Source organism: Oncorhynchus tshawytscha, linkage group LG22 (assembly GCF_018296145.1).
Source record: "Oncorhynchus tshawytscha isolate Ot180627B linkage group LG22, Otsh_v2.0, whole genome shotgun sequence".
NCBI classification, from domain to species: domain Eukaryota; kingdom Metazoa; phylum Chordata; class Actinopteri; order Salmoniformes; family Salmonidae; genus Oncorhynchus; species Oncorhynchus tshawytscha.
The window spans coordinates 43,440,325-43,458,507 of NC_056450.1; the positions used below are offsets into that span (position 1 = coordinate 43,440,325).

Sequence of the window (18,183 nt, forward strand, 5' to 3'; positions counted from 1 at the left end):
CATAAATGGATTGAATGAATGATGTCATAAATGGATTGAATGAATGATGTCATAAATGGATTGAATGAATGATGTCATAAATGGATTGAATGAATGATGTCATAAATGGATTGAATGAATGATGTCATAAATGGATTGAATGAATGATGTCATAAATGGATTGAATGAATGATGTCATAAATGGATTGAATGAATGATGTCATAAATGGATTGAATGAATGATGTCATAAATGGATTGAATGAATGATGTCATAAATGGATTGAATGAATGATGTCATAAATGGATTGAATGAATGATGTCATAAATGGATTGAATGAATGATGTCATAAATGGATTGAATGAATGATGTCATAAATGGATTGAATGAATGATGTCATAAATGGATTGAATGAATGATGTCATAAATGGATTGAATGAATGATGTCATAAATGGATTGAATGAATGATGTCATAAATGGATTGAATGAATGATGTCATAAATGGATTGAATGAATGATGTCATAAATGGATGAATGAATGAATGATGTCATAAATGGATATGAATGAATGATGTCATAAATGGATTGAATGAATGATGTCATAAATGGATTGAATGAATGATGTCATAAATGGATAGAATGAATGATGTCATAAATGGATTGAATGAATGATGTCATAAATGGATTGAATGAATGATGTCATAAATGGATAGAATGAATGATGTCATAAATGGATTGAATGAATGATGTCATAAATGGATTGAATGAATGATGTCATAAATGGATAGAATGAATGATGTCATAAATGGATAGAATGAATGATGTCATAAATGGATGAATGAATAAATGGATAGAATGAATGATGTCATAAATGGATAGAATGAATGATGTCATAAATGGATTGAATGAATGATGTCATAAATGGATTGAATGAATGATGTCATAAATGGATAGAATGAATGATGTCATAAATGGATAGAATGAATGATGTCATAAATGGATTGAATGAATGATGTCATAAATGGATTGAATGAATGATGTCATAAATGGATTGAATGAATGATGTCATAAATGGATAGAATGAATGATGTCATAAATGGATTGAATGAATGATGTCATAAATGGATAGAATGAATGATGTCATAAATGGATTGAATGAATGATGTCATAAATGGATTGAATGAATGATGTCATAAATGGATAGAATGAATGATGTCATAAAATGAATGATGATAGAATGAATGATGTCATAAATGGATAGAATGAATGATGTCATAAATGGATAGAATGAATGATGTCATAAATGGATAGAATGAATGATGTCATAAATGGATAGAATGAATGATGTCATAAATGGATTGAATGAATGATGTCATAAATGGATTGAATGAATGATGTCATAAATGGATAGAATGAATGATGTCATAAAATGGAATAGAATGAATGATGTCATAAATGGATTGAATGAATGATGTCATAAATGGATAGAATGAATGATGTCATAAATGGATAGAATGAATGATGTCATAAATGGATAGAATGAATGATGTCATAAATGGATAGAATGAATGATGTCATAAATGGATAGAATGAATGATGTCATAAATGGATAGAATGAATGATGTCATAAATGGATAGAATGAATGATGTCATAAATGGATAGAATGAATGATGTCATAAATGGATTGAATGAATGATGTCATAAATGGATAGAATGAATGATGTCATAAATGGATAGAATGAATGATGTCATAAATGGATTGAATGAATGATGTCATAAATGGATTGAATGAATGATGTCATAAATGGATAGAATGAATGATGTCATAAATGGATTGAATGAATGATGTCATAAATGGATTGAATGAATGATGTCATAAATGGATTGAATGAATGATGTCATAAATGGATTGAATGAATGATGTCATAAATGGTGAATGAAATGTCATAAATGAATGAATGAATGATGTCATAAATGGATTGAATGAATGATGTCATAAATGGATTGAATGAATGATGTCATAAATGGATAAATGAATGAATGATGTCATAAATGGATAGAATGAATGATGTCATAAATGGATAGAATGAATGATGTCATAAATGGATAGAATGAATGATGTCATAAATGGATTGAATGAATGATGTCATAAATGGATTGAATGAATGATGTCATAAATGGATTGAATGAATGATGTCATAAATGGATTGAATGAATGATGTCATAAATGGATTGAATGAATGATGTCATAAATGGATAGAATGAATGATGTCATAAATGGATAGAATGAATGATGTCATAAATGGATTGAATGAATGATGTCATAAATGGATTGAATGAATGATGTCATAAATGGATTGAATGAATGATGTCATAAATGGATTGAATGAATGATGTCATAAATGGATAGAATGAATGATGTCATAAATGGATTGAATGAATGATGTCATAAATGGATAGAATGAATGATGTCATAAATGGATAGAATGAATGATGTCATAAATGGATTGAATGAATGATGTCATAAATGGATTGAATGAATGATGTCATAAATGGATAGAATGAATGATGTCATAAATGGATTGAATGAATGATGTCATAAATGGATAGAATGAATGATGTCATAAATGGATAGAATGAATGATGTCATAAATGGATTGAATGAATGATGTCATAAATGGATTGAATGAATGATGTCATAAATGGATAGAATGAATGATGTCATAAATGGATTGAATGAATGATGTCATAAATGGATTGAATGAATGATGTCATAAATGGATAGAATGAATGATATCGGTAAAGTTTGTCTTCTCTTTCCTCTTTTCATCTCTGCTTCTCTCGCGCATCAAAAATGCTTAGGGACCGGAGAGGGAAAAAATGACATCAATTTGACCGGGTTTAAGGAAATTAAAAGCGGTTAAAAATGACTTAAAATGTTGTTGATAAGATTTCATTTTGGTTTGGATGGATTTTTTAATTTTTTATTTCACCTCTATTTAACCAGGTAGGCTAGTTGAGTTCTCATTTGCAACTGTGACCCGGCCAAGATAAAGCATAGCAATTCGACACATACAACAACACAGAGTTGCACCTCATACAACCGCATATTTGATGTGGTTGAAATACTATCACCTTTTATGACGCTGATAAAGATAGCACTTTTACAGACGGCCCCTAACAGTGATTGAATTACTATCAGTTTTTATGATGCTGATAAAGATAGCACCTTTACAGACGTTCCCTAACTGTGGTTGTAGTACTATAAGTTTTTATGATGCTGATAAAGATAGCATCTTTACAGACGGTCCCTAACTGTGGTTGAAATACTATAAGTTTTTATGATGCTGATAAAGATAGCATCTTTACAGACGGTCCCTAACTGTGGTTAAAATACTATCAGTTTTTATGATCCTGATAAAGATAGCACCTTTACAGATGCTCCCTAATGGCGCATTCATTCTCTCAAGATGCTGAAAGAAAGAAATCATATTTCTCCTCTCCTGTTCCCCAAGTCAAAATGTGCATTTGGTGTATAATTCAACTGCATGAAATGCTTAAATCTGTTAATTATTTCTGAGTTAATTAGGCTATGTGACAGGTTATAGACCTACAGTCATTGTCCAGATTTCAGTTAAGTTACTTACATTTGAACAATATGAACAGTACAGTTCCCTTGACGTGACACTTTGAAGTCCATTAGACTACTGTTCTGGTCCTCTCTTCTATAACAGACTACTGTTCTGGTCCTCTCTTCTATAACAGACTACTGTTCTGGTCCTCTCTTCTATAACAGACTACTGTTCTGGTCCTCTCTTCTATAACAGACTACTGTTCTGGTCCTCTCTTCTATAACAGACTACTGTTCTGGTCCTCTCTTCTATAACAGACTACTGTTCTGGTCCTCTCTTCTATAACATTAGACTACTGTTCTGGTCCTCTCTTCTATAACAGACTACTGTTCTGGTCCTCTCTTCTATAACAGACTACTGTTCTGGTCCTCTCTTCTATAACAGACTACTGTTCTGGTCCTCTCTTCTACTACTGTTCTGGTCCTCTCTTCTATAACAGACTACTGTTCTGGTCCTCTCTTCTATAACAGACTACTGTTCTGGTCCTCTCTTCTATAACATTAGACTACTGTTCTGGTCTCTTCTATAACAGACTACTCTCTTCTATAACATTAGACTACTGTTCTGGTCCTCTCTTCTATAACATTAGACTACTGTTCTGGTCCTCTCTTCTATAACAGACTACTGTTCTGGTTCTAACAGACTCTGTTCTGGTCCTCTCTTCTATAACAGACTACTGTTCTGGTCCTCTCTTCTATAACAGACTACTGTTCTGGTCCTCTCTTCTATAACAGACTACTGTTCTGGTCCTCTCTTCTATAACAGACTACTGTTCTGGTCCTCTCTTCTATAACAGACTACTGTTCTGGTCTCTCTTCTATAACAGACTACTGTTCTGGTCCTCTCTTCTATAACATCAGACTACTGTTCTGGTCCTCTCTTCTATAACATTAGACTACTGTTCTGGTCTCTCTTCTATAACATTAGACTACTGTTCTGGTCCTCTCTTCTATAACATCAGACTACTGTTCTGGTCCTCTCTTCTATAACAGACTACTGTTCTGGTCCTCTCTTCTATAACATTAGACTACTGTTCTGGTCCTCTCTTCTATAACAGACTACTGTTCTGGTCCTCTCTTCTATAACATTAGACTACTGTTCTGGTCCTCTCTTCTATAACATTAGACTACTGTTCTGGTCCTCTCTTCTATAACAGACTACTGTTCTGGTCCTCTCTTCTATAACATCAGACTACTGTTCTGGTCCTCTCTTCTATAACATTAGACTACTGTTCTGGTCCTCTCTTCTATAACATTAGACTACTGTTCTGGTCCTCTCTTCTATAACATCAGACTACTGTTCTGGTCCTCTCTTCTATAACAGACTACTGTTCTGGTCCTCTCTTCTATAACATTAGACTACTGTTCTGGTCCTCTCTTCTATAACAGACTACTGTTCTGGCTCTCTTCTATAACATTAGACTACTGTTCTGGCCCTCTCTTCTATAACATTAGACTACTGTTCTGGTCCTCTCTTCTATAACATTAGACTACTGTTCTGGTCCTCTCTTCTATAACATTAGACTACTGTTCTGGTCCTCTCTTCTATAACATTAGACTACTGTTCTGGTCCTCTCTTCTATAACATTAGACTACTGTTCTGGTCCTCTCTTCTATAACAGACTACTGTTCTGGTCCTCCTTCTATAACATTAGACTACTGTTCTGGTCCTCTCTTCTATAACATTAGACTACTGTTCTGGTCCTCTCTTCTATAACATTAGACTACTGTTCTGGTCCTCTCTTCTATAACATTAGACTACTGTTCTGGTCCTCTCTTCTATAACATTAGACTACTGTTCTGGTCCTCTCTTCTATAACAGACTACTGTTCTGGTCCTCTCTTCTATAACATTAGACTACTGTTCTGGTCCTCTCTTCTATAACATTAGACTACTGTTCTGGTCCTCTCTTCTAGAACATTAGACTACTGTTCTGGTCCTCTCTTCTATAACATTAGACTACTGTTCTGGTCCTCTCTTCTATAACATTAGACTACTGTTCTGGTCCTCTCTTCTATAACAGACTACTCTTCTGGTCCTCTCTTCTATAACAGACTACTGTTCTGGTCCTCTCTTCTATAACATTAGACTACTGTTCTGGTCCTCTCTTCTATAACATTAGACTACTGTTCTGGTCCTCTCTTCTATAACAGACTACTGTTCTGGTCCTCTCTTCTATAACATTAGACTACTGTTCTGGTCCTCTCTTCTATAACAGACTACTGTTCTGGTCCTCTCTTCTATAACATTAGACTACTGTTCTGGTCCTCTTCTCTTCTATAACAGACTACTGTTCTGGTCCTCTCTTCTATAACATTAGACTACTGTTCTGGTCCTCTCTTCTATAACAGACTACTGTTCTGGTCCTCTCTTCTATAACATTAGACTACTGTTCTGGTCCTCTCTTCTATAACATTAGACTACTGTTCTGGTCCTCTCTTCTATAACATTAGACTACTGTTCTGGTCCTCTCTTCTATAACATTAGACTACTGTTCTGGTCCTCTCTTCTATAACATTAGACTACTGTTCTGGTCCTCTCTTCTATAACATTAGACTACTGTTCTGGTCCTCTCTTCTATAACAGACTACTGTTCTGGTCCTCTCTTCTATAACAGACTACTGTTCTGGTCCTCTCTTCTATAACATTAGACTACTGTTCTGGTCCTCTCTTCTATAACAGACTACTGTTCTGGTCCTCTCTTCTATAACAGACTACTGTTCTGGTCCTCTCTTCTATAACATTAGACTACTGTTCTGGTCCTCTCTTCTATAACAGACTACTGTTCTGGTCCTCTCTTCTATAACAGACTACTGTTCTGGTCCTCTCTTCTATAACATTAGACTACTGTTCTGGTCCTCTCTTCTATAACATTAGACTACTGTTCTGGTCCTCTCTTCTATAACATTAGACTACTGTTCTGGTCCTCTCTTCTATAACAGACTACTGTTCTGGTCCTCTCTTCTATAACATTAGACTACTGTTCTGGTCCTCTCTTCTATAACAGACTACTGTTCTGGTCCTCTCTTCTATAACAGACTACTGTTCTGGTCCTCTCTTCTATAACATTAGACTACTGTTCTGGTCCTCTCTTCTATAACAGACTACTGTTCTGGTCCTCTCTTCTATAACATTAGACTACTGTTCTGGTCCTCTCTTCTATAACATTAGACTACTGTTCTGGTCCTCTCTTCTATAACATTAGACTACTGTTCTGGTCATCTCTTCTATAACAGACTACTGTTCTGGTCCTCTCTCTTCTATAACATTAGACTACTGTTCTGGTCCTCTCTTCTATAACAGACTACTGTTCTGGCCCTTCTATAACATCAGACTACTGTTCTGGTCCTCTCTTCTATAACATTAGACTACTGTTCTGGTCCTCTCTTCTATAACATTAGACTACTGTTCTGGTCCTCTCTTCTATAACAGACTACTGTTCTGGTCCTCTCTTCTATAACAGACTACTGTTCTGGTCCTCTCTTCTATAACATTAGACTACTGTTCTGGTCCTCTCTTCTATAACACAGACTACTGTTCTGGTTCCTCTCTTCTATAACATTAGACTACTGTTCTGGTCCTCTCTTCTAGAACAGACTACTGTTCTGGCCCTTCTATAACATTAGACTACTGTTCTGGTCCTCTCTTCTATAACATTAGACTACTGTTCTGGTCCTCTCTTCTATAACATTAGACTACTGTTCTGGTCCTCTCTTCTATAACAGACTACTGTTCTGGTCCTCTCTTCTATACTGTTCTGTTCCTCTCTTCTATAACATTAGACTACTGTTCTGGTCCTCTCTTCTATAACAGACTACTGTTCTGGTCCTCTCTTCTATAACATTAGACTACTGTTCTGGTCCTCTCTTCTATAACATTAGACTACTGTTCTGGTCCTCTCTTCTATTTCTTTTCAGCTCTCCAGCTGGTCTCTTATTCAATTAAGCTCCCACATTGTCCTTTTTGCCTCATTGGATCAATGTAAACTGTTTCTGCTCAAGTTTCTTAGAGCATTTGGCGATTGGCGTGTATTTAGAGTGTTACAGTTAAGCCCTAAAGCTTATAGGCTTCAGCTACGCATTAACGCTATATAAACATAATGAAAGAAAAACCTCAATGTAGCATATCATTTACGTACTAATTGCACAATAATTATACATCTATGGATTTTTAACACGTTGTTTTCCCTTTACTCAACCCACCTGCCACACAGACATGTCAGAGGGGATTGTGGGTTATGAGCAGTGGTCATTCATGTTTTGAGCCTCGCCTATGAAGCTAAAAAAAATCATATATATATATATACATTTTTTTGCCTGTTTGGCATGTTATTTTGGCATTAATACGTGTCACATTCAGTTTGCAAATATTGTAAAAAAAGATCTTAGCTAGCAAGCTTGCAGTCATCATCATGAATCAAGTTGACAATCTACTGGCAAATCCTTTTCAATCCTTGTCATGTGAAGAGAAATGATGAAGAGATATTATAGATAAAAAAGTATCGGTGCTCATCGGCCATTGGACAAAAACATTACATAACAAGTTGGAAATCGCAAATTCAACAATGAGTGGTTTGGAAGGAATCGGTGGCTAACTGCAAGCATTGCAAAGCAATCACTAGCCTGCTATTCAGTGGAGTGGGTGTGTGGTTCAAGTCTGGGTTTAAAGGTCTCTTTCCAAACTTAAAAGGATAAACATTCAACATTGGCCATGCTGTCCATCCAGCATGACTTCTGCCGCGTTCAAGACAACTGGGAACTCTGAAAAAAACGAGCTCCGACTGGGAAAATACGCTTTGAAAGGTCATCCAACTCTGAATTCCAAGTTGGGAACTCGGGCCTCTTTCTCAAGCTCCAACTTGAAGATCACTGACGTCATGATTTGAACTAGTTTGTACATCTCAATTGTCAGTAAAAAAACACATTTGTTTAAGCAAGTCAGCTATGTTTTTTAAAAGGTAGTAAATGAGGCTGAATTAACTGTTTCGCTGCCAGACAAGGCTCTGCTGAAAGCCAGGTGTAGCAGTGGTAAGTTGTTGGGACAGCTTTATGTAGGCCCTAACAGTTTGTGGGCACCGTTTGTCACAGCTATAGTGCAATTGTTTACTTTTGTGTTGTGTAGTGTAGTGTAGTGTAGTGTAGTGTAGTGTAGTGTTGTGTAGTGTAGTGTAGTGTTGTGTTGTGTTGTGTTGTGTAGTGTAGTGTTGTGCAGTGTAGTGTTGTGTTGTGTAGTGTAGTGTAGTGTAGTGTAGTGTTGTGTAGTGTTGTGTTGTGTAGTGTAGTGTAGTGTAGTGTTGTGCAGTGTAGTGTTGTGTAGTGTTGTGTTGTGTAGTGTAGTGTAGTGTTGTGCAGTGTAGTGTTGTGTTGTGTAGTGTTGTGTTGTGTAGTGTAGTGTAGTGTAGTGTTGTGCAGTGTAGTGTTGTGTTGTGTAGTGTTGTGTTGTGTTGTGTAGTGTTGTGTTGTGTTGTGTAGTGTTGTGTAGTGTTGTGTTGTGTAGTGTTGTGTTGTGTAGTGTTGTGTTGTGTAGTGTTGTATTGTGTAGTGTTGTGTAGTGTTGTGTAGTGTTGTGTTGTGTAGTGTAGTGTAGTGTAGTGTAGTGTAGTGTGTTGTGTTGTGTAGTGTTGTGTAGTGTTGTGTTGTGTTGTGTAGTGTTGTGTTGTGTAGTGTTGTGTAGTGTTGTGTTGTGTAGTGTTGTGTTGTGTAGTGTTGTGTTGTGTAGTGTTGTGTTGTGTAGTGTTGTGTAGTCTTGTGTAGTGTTGTGTTGTGTTGTGTAGTGTTGTGTAGTCTTGTGTAGTGTTGTGTTGTGTAGTGTAGTGTTGTGTTGTGTAGTGTTGTGTAGTCTTGTGCTGTGTAGTGTTGTGTTGTGTAGTGTTGTATTGTGTAGTGTTGTGTAGTGTTGTGTAGTGTTGTGTTGTGTAGTGTAGTGTTGTGTAGTGTAGTGTAGTGTAGTGTAGTGTTGTGTTGTGTGTTGTGTTGTGTAGTGTTGTGTAGTGTTGTGTTGTGTAGTGTTGTGTAGTGTTGTGTAGTGTTGTGTTGTGTAGTGTTGTGTTGTGTAGTGTTGTGTTGTGTAGTGTAGTGTTGTGTTGTGTTGTGTAGTGTTGTGTAGTGTTGTGTTGTGTAGTGTTGTGTAGTGTTGTGTTGTGTTGTGTAGTGTTGTGTTGTGTTGTGTAGTGTTGTGTAGTGTTGTGTAGTGTTGTGTTGTGTAGTGTTGTGTAGTGTTGTGTTGTGTAGTGTTGTGTTGTGTAGTGTTGTGTAGTGTTGTGTTGTGTTGTGTTGTGTTGTGTAGTGTTGTGTTGTGTAGTGTTGTGTAGTGTTGTGTTGTGTAGTGTTGTGTTGTGTAGTGTTGTGTTGTGTTGTGTAGTGTTGTGTAGTGTTGTGTTGTGTTGTGTAGTGTTGTGTAGTGTTGTGTAGTGTTGTGTTGTGTGTGTTGTGTTGTGTTGTGTAGTGTAGTGTTGTGTTGTGTAGTGTTGTGTAGTGTTGTGTAGTGTTGTGTAGTGTTGTGTTGTGTAGTGTTGTGTAGTGTTGTGTTGTGTTGTGTAGTGTTGTGTTGTGTTGTGTAGTGTTGTGTAGTGTTGTGTAGTGTTGTGTTGTGTAGTGTTGTGTAGTGTTGTGTTGTGTAGTGTTGTGTAGTGTTGTGTTGTGTTGTGTTGTGTAGTGTTGTGTTGTGTAGTGTTGTGTAGTGTTGTGTTGTGTAGTGTTGTGTAGTGTTGTGTTGTGTTGTGTTGTGTAGTGTTGTGTAGTGTTGTGTTGTGTTGTGTAGTGTTGTGTAGTGTTGTGTTGTGTAGTGTTGTGTTGTGTTGTGTAGTGTTGTGTAGTGTTGTGTTGTGTAGTGTTGTGTAGTGTTGTGTAGTGTTGTGTTGTGCCTTTGCCGGCATGCTTTGGTTTTGTTGTTGTTATTGAGTTTGCCTCACCACGATTTACATGTTAAAATCTTCATTGGTTATGAATCAACATACAGATCACTAGTGAGGGTGTGTTCTGCAGTGTGAAAGGACTCACCATCTTTCTGATGGCAGTGTTGGAGTGCTCTGCAGTGTGAAAGGACTCACCATCTTACTGATGGCAGTGTTGGAGTGCTCTGCAGTGTGAAAGGACTCACCATCTTTCTGATGGCTGTGTTGGAGTGCTCTGCAGTGTGAAAGGACTCACCATCTTTCTGATGGCAGTGTTGCAGTGCTCTGCAGTGTGAAAGGACTCACCATCTTTCTGATGGCAGTGTTGGAGTGCTCTGCAGTGTGAAAGGACTCACCATCTTTCTGATGGCAGTGTTGCAGTGCTCTGCAGTGTGAAAGGACTCACCATCTTTCTGATGGCAGTGTTGGAGTGCTCTGCAGTGTGAAAGGACTCACCATCTTTCTGATGGCAGTTTTGGAGTGCTCTGCAGTGTGAAAGGACTCACCATCTTTCTGATGGCAGTGTTGGAGTGCTCTGCAGTGTGAAAGGACTCACCATCTTTCTGATGGCAGTGTTGGAGTGCTCTGCAGTGTGAAAGGACTCACCATCTTTCTGATGGCAGTGTTGCAGTGCTCTGCAGTGTGAAAGGACTCACCATCTTTCTGATGGCAGTGTTGGAGTGCTCTGCAGTGTGAAAGGACTCACCATCTTTCTGATGGCAGTGTTGGAGTGCTCTGCATTGTGAAAGGACTCATCATCTTTCTGATGGCAGTTTTGGAGTGCTCTGCAGTGTGAAAGGACTCACCATCTTTCTGATGGCTGTGTTGGAGTGCTCTGCAGTGTGAAAGGACTCACCATCTTTCTGATGGCAGTGTTGGAGTGCTCTGCAGTGTGGACTGTGAAAGGACTCACCATCTTTCTGATGGCAGTGTTGGAGTGCTCTGCAGTGTGAAAGGACTCACCATCTTACTGATGGCAGTGTTGGAGTGCTCTGCAGTGTGAAAGGACTCACCATCTTTCTGATGGCTGTGTTGGAGTGCTCTGCAGTGTGAAAGGACTCACCATCTTTCTGATGGCAGTGATGGAGTGTTCTGCAGTGTGAAAGGACTCACCATCTTTCTGATGGCAGTGTTGGAGTGCTCTGCAGTGTGAAAGGACTCACCATCTTTCTGATGGCAGTGTTGGAGTGCTCTGCAGTGTGAAAGGACTCACCATCTTTCTGATGGCAGTGTTGGAGTGCTCTGCAGTGTGAAAGGACTCACCATCTTTCTGATGGCAGTGTTGGAGTGCTCTGCAGTGTGAAAGGACTCACCATCTTTCTGATGGCTGTGTTGGAGTCCTCTGCAGTGTGAAAGGACTCACCATCTTTCTGATGGCAGTATTGGAGTGCTCTGCAGTGTGAACTGTGAAAGGACTCACCATCTTTCTGATGGCAGTGTTGGAGTGCTCTGCAGTGTGAAAGGACTCACCATCTTTCTGATGGCTGTGTTGGAGTGCTCTGCATTGTGAAAGGACTCATCATCTTTCTGATGGCAGTTTTGGAGTGCTCTGCAGTGTGAAAGGACTCACCATCTTTCTGATGGCTGTGTTGGAGTGCTCTGCAGTGTGAAAGGACTCACCATCTTTCTGATGGCAGTGTTGGAGTGCTCTGCAGTGTGGACTGTGAAAGGACTCACCATCTTTCTGATGGCAGTGTTGGAGTGCTCTGCAGTGTGAAAGGACTCACCATCTTTCTGATGGCAGTGTTGGAGTGCTCTGCAGTGTGAAAGGACTCACCATCTTTCTGATGGCTGTGTTAGAGTGCTCTGCAGTGTGAAAGGACTCACCATCTTTCTGAGGGCAGTTTTCGAGTGCTCTGCAGTGTGAAAGGACTCACCATCTTTCTGATGGCTGTGTTGGAGTGCTCTGCAGTGTGAAAGGACTCACCATCTTTCTGATGGCAGTGTTGGAGTGCTCTGCAGTGTGAAAGGACTCACCATCTTTCTGATGGCAGTGATGGAGTGCTCTGCAGTGTGAAAGGACTCACCATCTTTCTGATGGCAGTGTTGGAGTGCTCTGCAGTGTGAAAGGACTCACCATCTTTCTGATGGCAGTGTTGGAGTGCTCTGCAGTGTGAAAGGACTCACCATCTTTCTGATGGCAGTTTTGGAGTGCTCTGCAGTGTGAAAGGACTCACCATCTTTCTGATGGCTGTGTTGGAGTGCTCTGCAGTGTGAAAGGACTCACCATCTTTCTGATGGCAGTGTTGGAGTGCTCTGCAGTGTGAAAGGACTCACCATCTTTCTGATGGCAGTGTTGGAGTGCTCTGCAGTGTGAAAGGACTCACCATCTTTCTGATGGCAGTGTTGGAGTGCTCTGCAGTGTGAAAGGACTCACCATCTTTCTGATGGCAGTGTTGGAGTGCTCTGCAGTGTGAAAGGACTCACCATCTTTCTGATGGCAGTGTTGGAGTGCTCTGCAGTGTGAAAGGACTCACCATCTTTCTGATGGCTGTGTTGGAGTGCTCTGCAGTGTGAAAGGACTCACCATCTTTCTGATGGCAGTGTTGGAGTGCTCTGCAGTGTGAACTGTGAAAGGACTCACCATCTTTCTGATGGCAGTGTTGGAGTGCTCTGCAGTGTGAAAGGACTCACCATCTTTCTGATGGCAGTTTTGGAGTGCTCTGCAGTGTGAAAGGACTCACCATCTTTCTGATGGCTGTGTTGGAGTGCTCTGCAGTGTGAAAGGACTCACCATCTTTCTGATGGCAGTGTTGGAGTGCTCTGCAGTGTGAAAGGACTCACCATCCTTCTGATGGCAGTGTTGGAGTGCTCTGCAGTGTGAAAGGACTCACCATCTTTCTGATGGCAGTGTTGGAGTGCTCTGCAGTGTGAACTGTGAAAGGACTCACCATCTTTCTGATGGCTGTGTTGGAGTGCTCTGCAGTGTGAAAGGACTCACCATCTTTCTGATGGCTGTGTTGGAGTGCTCTGCAGTGTGAAAGGACTCACCATCTTTCTGATGGCTGTGTTGGAGTGCTCTGCAGTGTGAAAGGACTCACCATCTTTCTGATGGCAGTGTTGGAGTGCTCTGCAGTGTGGACTGTGAAAGGACTCACCATCTTTCTGATGGCAGTGTTGGAGTGCTCTGCAGTGTGAAAGGACTCACCATCTTTCTGATGGCAGTGTTGGAGTGCTCTGCAGTGTGAAAGGACTCACCATCTTTCTGATGGCTGTGTTGGAGTGCTCTGCAGTGTGAAAGGACTCACCATCTTTCTGAGGGCAGTTTTGGAGTGCTCTGCAGTGTGAAAGGACTCACCATCTTTCTGATGGCTGTGTTGGAGTGCTCTGCAGTGTGAAAGGACTCACCATCTTTCTGATGGCTGTGTTGGAGTGCTCTGCAGTGTGAAAGGACTCACCATCTTTCTGATGGCAGTGATGGAGTGCTCTGCAGTGTGAAAGGACTCACCATCTTTCTGATGGCAGTGTTGGAGTGCTCTGCAGTGTGAAAGGACTCACCATCTTTCTGATGGCAGTGTTGGAGTGCTCTGCAGTGTGAAAGGACTCACCATCTTTCTGATGGCAGTGTTGGAGTGCTCTGCAGTGTGAAAGGACTCACCATCTTTCTGATGGCAGTGTTGGAGTGCTCTGCAGTGTGAAAGGACTCACCATCTTTCTGATGGCAGTGTTGGAGTGCTCTGCAGTGTGAAAGGACTCACCATCTTTCTGATGGCAGTGTTGGAGTGCTCTGCAGTGTGAAAGGACTCACCATCTTTCTGATGGCAGTGTTGGAGTGCTCTGCAGTGTGAAAGGACTCACCATCTTTCTGATGGCAGTGTTGGAGTGCTCTGCAGTGTGAAAGGACTCACCATCTTTCTGATGGCAGTGTTGGAGTGCTCTGCAGTGTGAAAGGACTCACCATCTTTCTGATGGCTGTGTTGGAGTGCTCTGCAGTGTGAAAGGACTCACCATCTTTCTGATGGCAGTGTTGGAGTGCTCTGCAGTGTGAACTGTGAAAGGACTCACCATCTTTCTGATGGCAGTGTTGGAGTGCTCTGCAGTGTGAAAGGACTCACCATCTTTCTGATGGCAGTTTTGGAGTGCTCTGCAGTGTGAAAGGACTCACCATCTTTCTGATGGCTGTGTTGGAGTGCTCTGCAGTGTGAAAGGACTCACCATCTTTCTGATGGCAGTGTTGGAGTGCTCTGCAGTGTGAAAGGACTCACCATCCTTCTGATGGCAGTGTTGGAGTGCTCTGCAGTGTGAAAGGACTCACCATCTTTCTGATGGCAGTGTTGGAGTGCTCTGCAGTGTGAACTGTGAAAGGACTCACCATCTTTCTGATGGCTGTGTTGGAGTGCTCTGCAGTGTGAAAGGACTCACCATCTTTCTGATGGCTGTGTTGGAGTGCTCTGCAGTGTGAAAGGACTCACCATCTTTCTGATGGCTGTGTTGGAGTGCTCTGCAGTGTGAAAGGACTCACCATCTTTCTGATGGCTGTGTTGGAGTGCTCTGCAGTGTGACTGTGAAAGGACTCACCATCTTTCTGATGGCTGTGTTGGAGTGCTCTGCAGTGTGAAAGGACTCACCATCTTTCTGATGGCTGTGTTGGAGTGCTCTGCAGTGTGAAAGGACTCACCATCTTTCTGATGGCTGTGTTGGAGTGCTCTGCAGTGTGAAAGGACTCACCATCTTTCTGATGGCTGTGTTTTGGAGTGCTCTGCAGTGTGAAAGGACTCACCATCTTTCTGATGGCTGTGTTGGAGTGCTCTGCAGTGTGAAAGGACTCACCATCTTTCTGATGGCAGTTTTGGAGTGCTCTGCAGTGTGAAAGGACTCACCATCTTTCTGATGGCTGTGTTGGAGTGCTCTGCAGTGTGAAAGGACTCACCATCTTTCTGATGGCAGTGTTGTAGTGCTCTGCAGTGTGAAAGGACTCACCATCTTTCTGATGGCAGTGTTGGAGTGCTCTGCAGTGTGAAAGGACTCACCATCTTTCTGATGGCAGTGTTGGAGTGCTCTGCAGTGTGAACTGTGAAAGGACTCACCATCTTTCTGATGGCAGTGTTGGAGTGCTCTGCAGTGTGAACTGTGAAAGGACTCACCATCTTTCTGATGGCTGTGTTGGAGTGCTCTGCAGTGTGAAAGGACTCACCATCTTTCTGATGGCAGTGTTGGAGTCCTCTGCAGTGTGAACTGTGAAAGGACTCACCATCTTTCTGATGGCTGTGTTGGAGTGCTCTGCAGTGTGAACTGTGAAAGGACTCACCATCTTTCTGATGGCTGTGTTGGAGTGCTCTGCAGTGTGAAAGGACTCACCATCTTTCTGATGGCTGTGTTGGAGTGCTCTGCAGTGTGAAAGGACTCACCATCTTTCTGATGGCAGTGTTGGAGTGCTCTGCAGTGTGAAAGGACTCACCATCTTTCTGATGGCAGTGTTGGAGTGCTCTGCAGTGTGAAAGGACTCACCATCTTTCTGATGGCAGTGTTGGAGTGCTCTGCAGTGTGAACTGTGAAAGGACTCACCATCTTTCTGATGGCTGTGTTGGAGTGCTCTGCAGTGTGAAAGGACTCACCATCTTTCTGATGGCTGTGTTGGAGTGCTCTGCAGTGTGAAAGGACTCACCATCTTTCTGATGGCTGTGTTGAAGTGCTCTGCAGTGTGAAAGGACTCACCATCTTTCTGATGGCAGTTTTGGAGTGCTCTGCAGTGTGAAAGGACTCACCATCTTTCTGATGGCTGTGTTGGAGTGCTCTGCAGTGTGAAAGGACTCACCATCTTTCTGATGGCAGTTTTGGAGTGCTCTGCAGTGTGAAAGGACTCACCATCTTTCTGATGGCAGTGTTGGAGTGCTCTGCAGTGTGAAAGAGCTCACCATCTTTCTGATGGCTGTGTTGGAGTGCTCTGCAGTGTGAAAGGACTCACCATCTTTCTGATGGCTGTGATGGAGTGCTCTGCAGTGTGAAAGGACTCACCATCTTTCTGATGGCTGTGTTGGAGTGCTCTGCAGTGTGAAAGGACTCACCATCTTTCTGATGGCTGTGTTGGAGTGCTCTGCCGCTGTGGCGATCAACTCCAGAGATTCTGAAAAGACACAAGAGACTTTGTTACGACAACAAAAAATATTCCTGCATTTCCCTTGAATGTATTGGAAGTAATAATATATATATATTTTTGTATAATAATATATTTTATTTGTATTTTCATATCATAGAGCACTCAAACTCAACTCTGGACCTCGAAGCCAGTTCCACTTCATTTTTTTTATTAGACCAGTGACGCCAGGCGTGTGGAATTAATTATCAGGTAAAACAGAAAAACAACAAGCTCCGGACCTCATAGGGTAAGAGTTGAATACTCCTGGCATTGCGAGTCTCAGACTGGTTCACAATTGGATGAAAACATAGAGTTAGAAAGAGAGCCTGTCAAGCCAAATAGTGTCCACCTGCCAAAAAGTATCTCCCCTTGCATTATAATGGGATTCAATGAACTCTATCTTTCTTTGCTCGGGAATGTTGCTGGAACTCGCAAAATTCTGACAGGATTGAACCAAAGCGCCCGTTGCTATGTTGGTTGCTTGGGCTCTATTTTTTGCCCTGTAGCGGTCGCGGAGGACGGAGGATGCGGGCAGTTCTAGTTCACCTCATAAAAGCTTGCTTGGTTAATGCGCAAATTTATTACCTCAGAATCGCTCTCCATGGACAGTGTTTTTGACGGTGACTACCTGCTGACTACCTGCTGACTACCTGCTGACTACCTACTGACTACCTGCTGACTACCTGCTTATGCGCAAATGTATTACCCCAGAATCGCTCTCCAAGGACAGTGTTTTTGATGCTGACTACCTACTGACTACCTACTGACTACCTACTACCTGCTGACTACCTACTGACTACCTGCTGACTACCTGCTGACTACCTACTGACTACCTGTTGACTACCTGCTGACTACCTACTGACTACCTGCTGACTACCTGCTGACTACCTGCTGACTACCAACTGACTACCTGCTGACTACCTGCTGACTACCTGCTGACTACCTACTGACTACCTGCTGACTACCTAATGACTACCTGCTGACTACCTGCTGACTACCTGCTGACTACCTGCTGACTACCTACTGACTACCTACTGACTACCTGCTGACTACCTGCTGACTACCTACTGACTACCTGCTGACTACCTACTGACTACCTGCTGACTACCTGCTGACTACCTGCTGACTACCTACTGACTACCTGCTGACTACCTGCTGACTACCTACTGACTACCTGCTGACTACCTGCTGACTACCTGCTGACTACCTACTGACTACCTGCTGACTACCGGCTGACTACCTACTGACTACCTGCTGACTACCTGCTGACTACCTGCTGACTACCTGCTGACTACCTGCTGATTCATGCTGACTGAAAAGGCTGAAAAGAGAACACTCTTTCTTTACCCTATATTTGTCTTTATATAAGACAATGCTGTTAAATAGGAAGAAGTAATTTAATCTGTTTTTAGATTTTAGATTGACATTGCTAGCCTTTACAAAAATGAATTTCTTGCGGCAAACTTCCTGCAGGTTTGTGACAAATTCTCTGTAAACTAAATAGTGTACCACAAAATATTTGCCAGAAGTTTGCAAATGTTGTTACTAGTGTTGAATCTGCTGCCAACCTTTGGCAACGATAATTTGTATTGCCACTAGTGGCA

General features: G+C 41.4%; 1 protein-coding gene across 1 annotated transcript in view; it reads right to left on the reverse strand.

Annotated features, from left to right (window-relative positions):
* Window positions 1-18,183, reverse strand: part of LOC112241444 (FYVE, RhoGEF and PH domain-containing protein 1) — a 161,868-nt gene that overhangs the window by 32,486 nt on the left and 111,199 nt on the right. Inside the window, exon 8 of the mRNA XM_042304320.1 lies at window positions 16,509-16,567. Coding sequence (XP_042160254.1) covers window positions 16,509-16,567 — 59 coding nt within the window. The remainder of the gene's footprint in view (window positions 1-16,508; window positions 16,568-18,183) is intronic.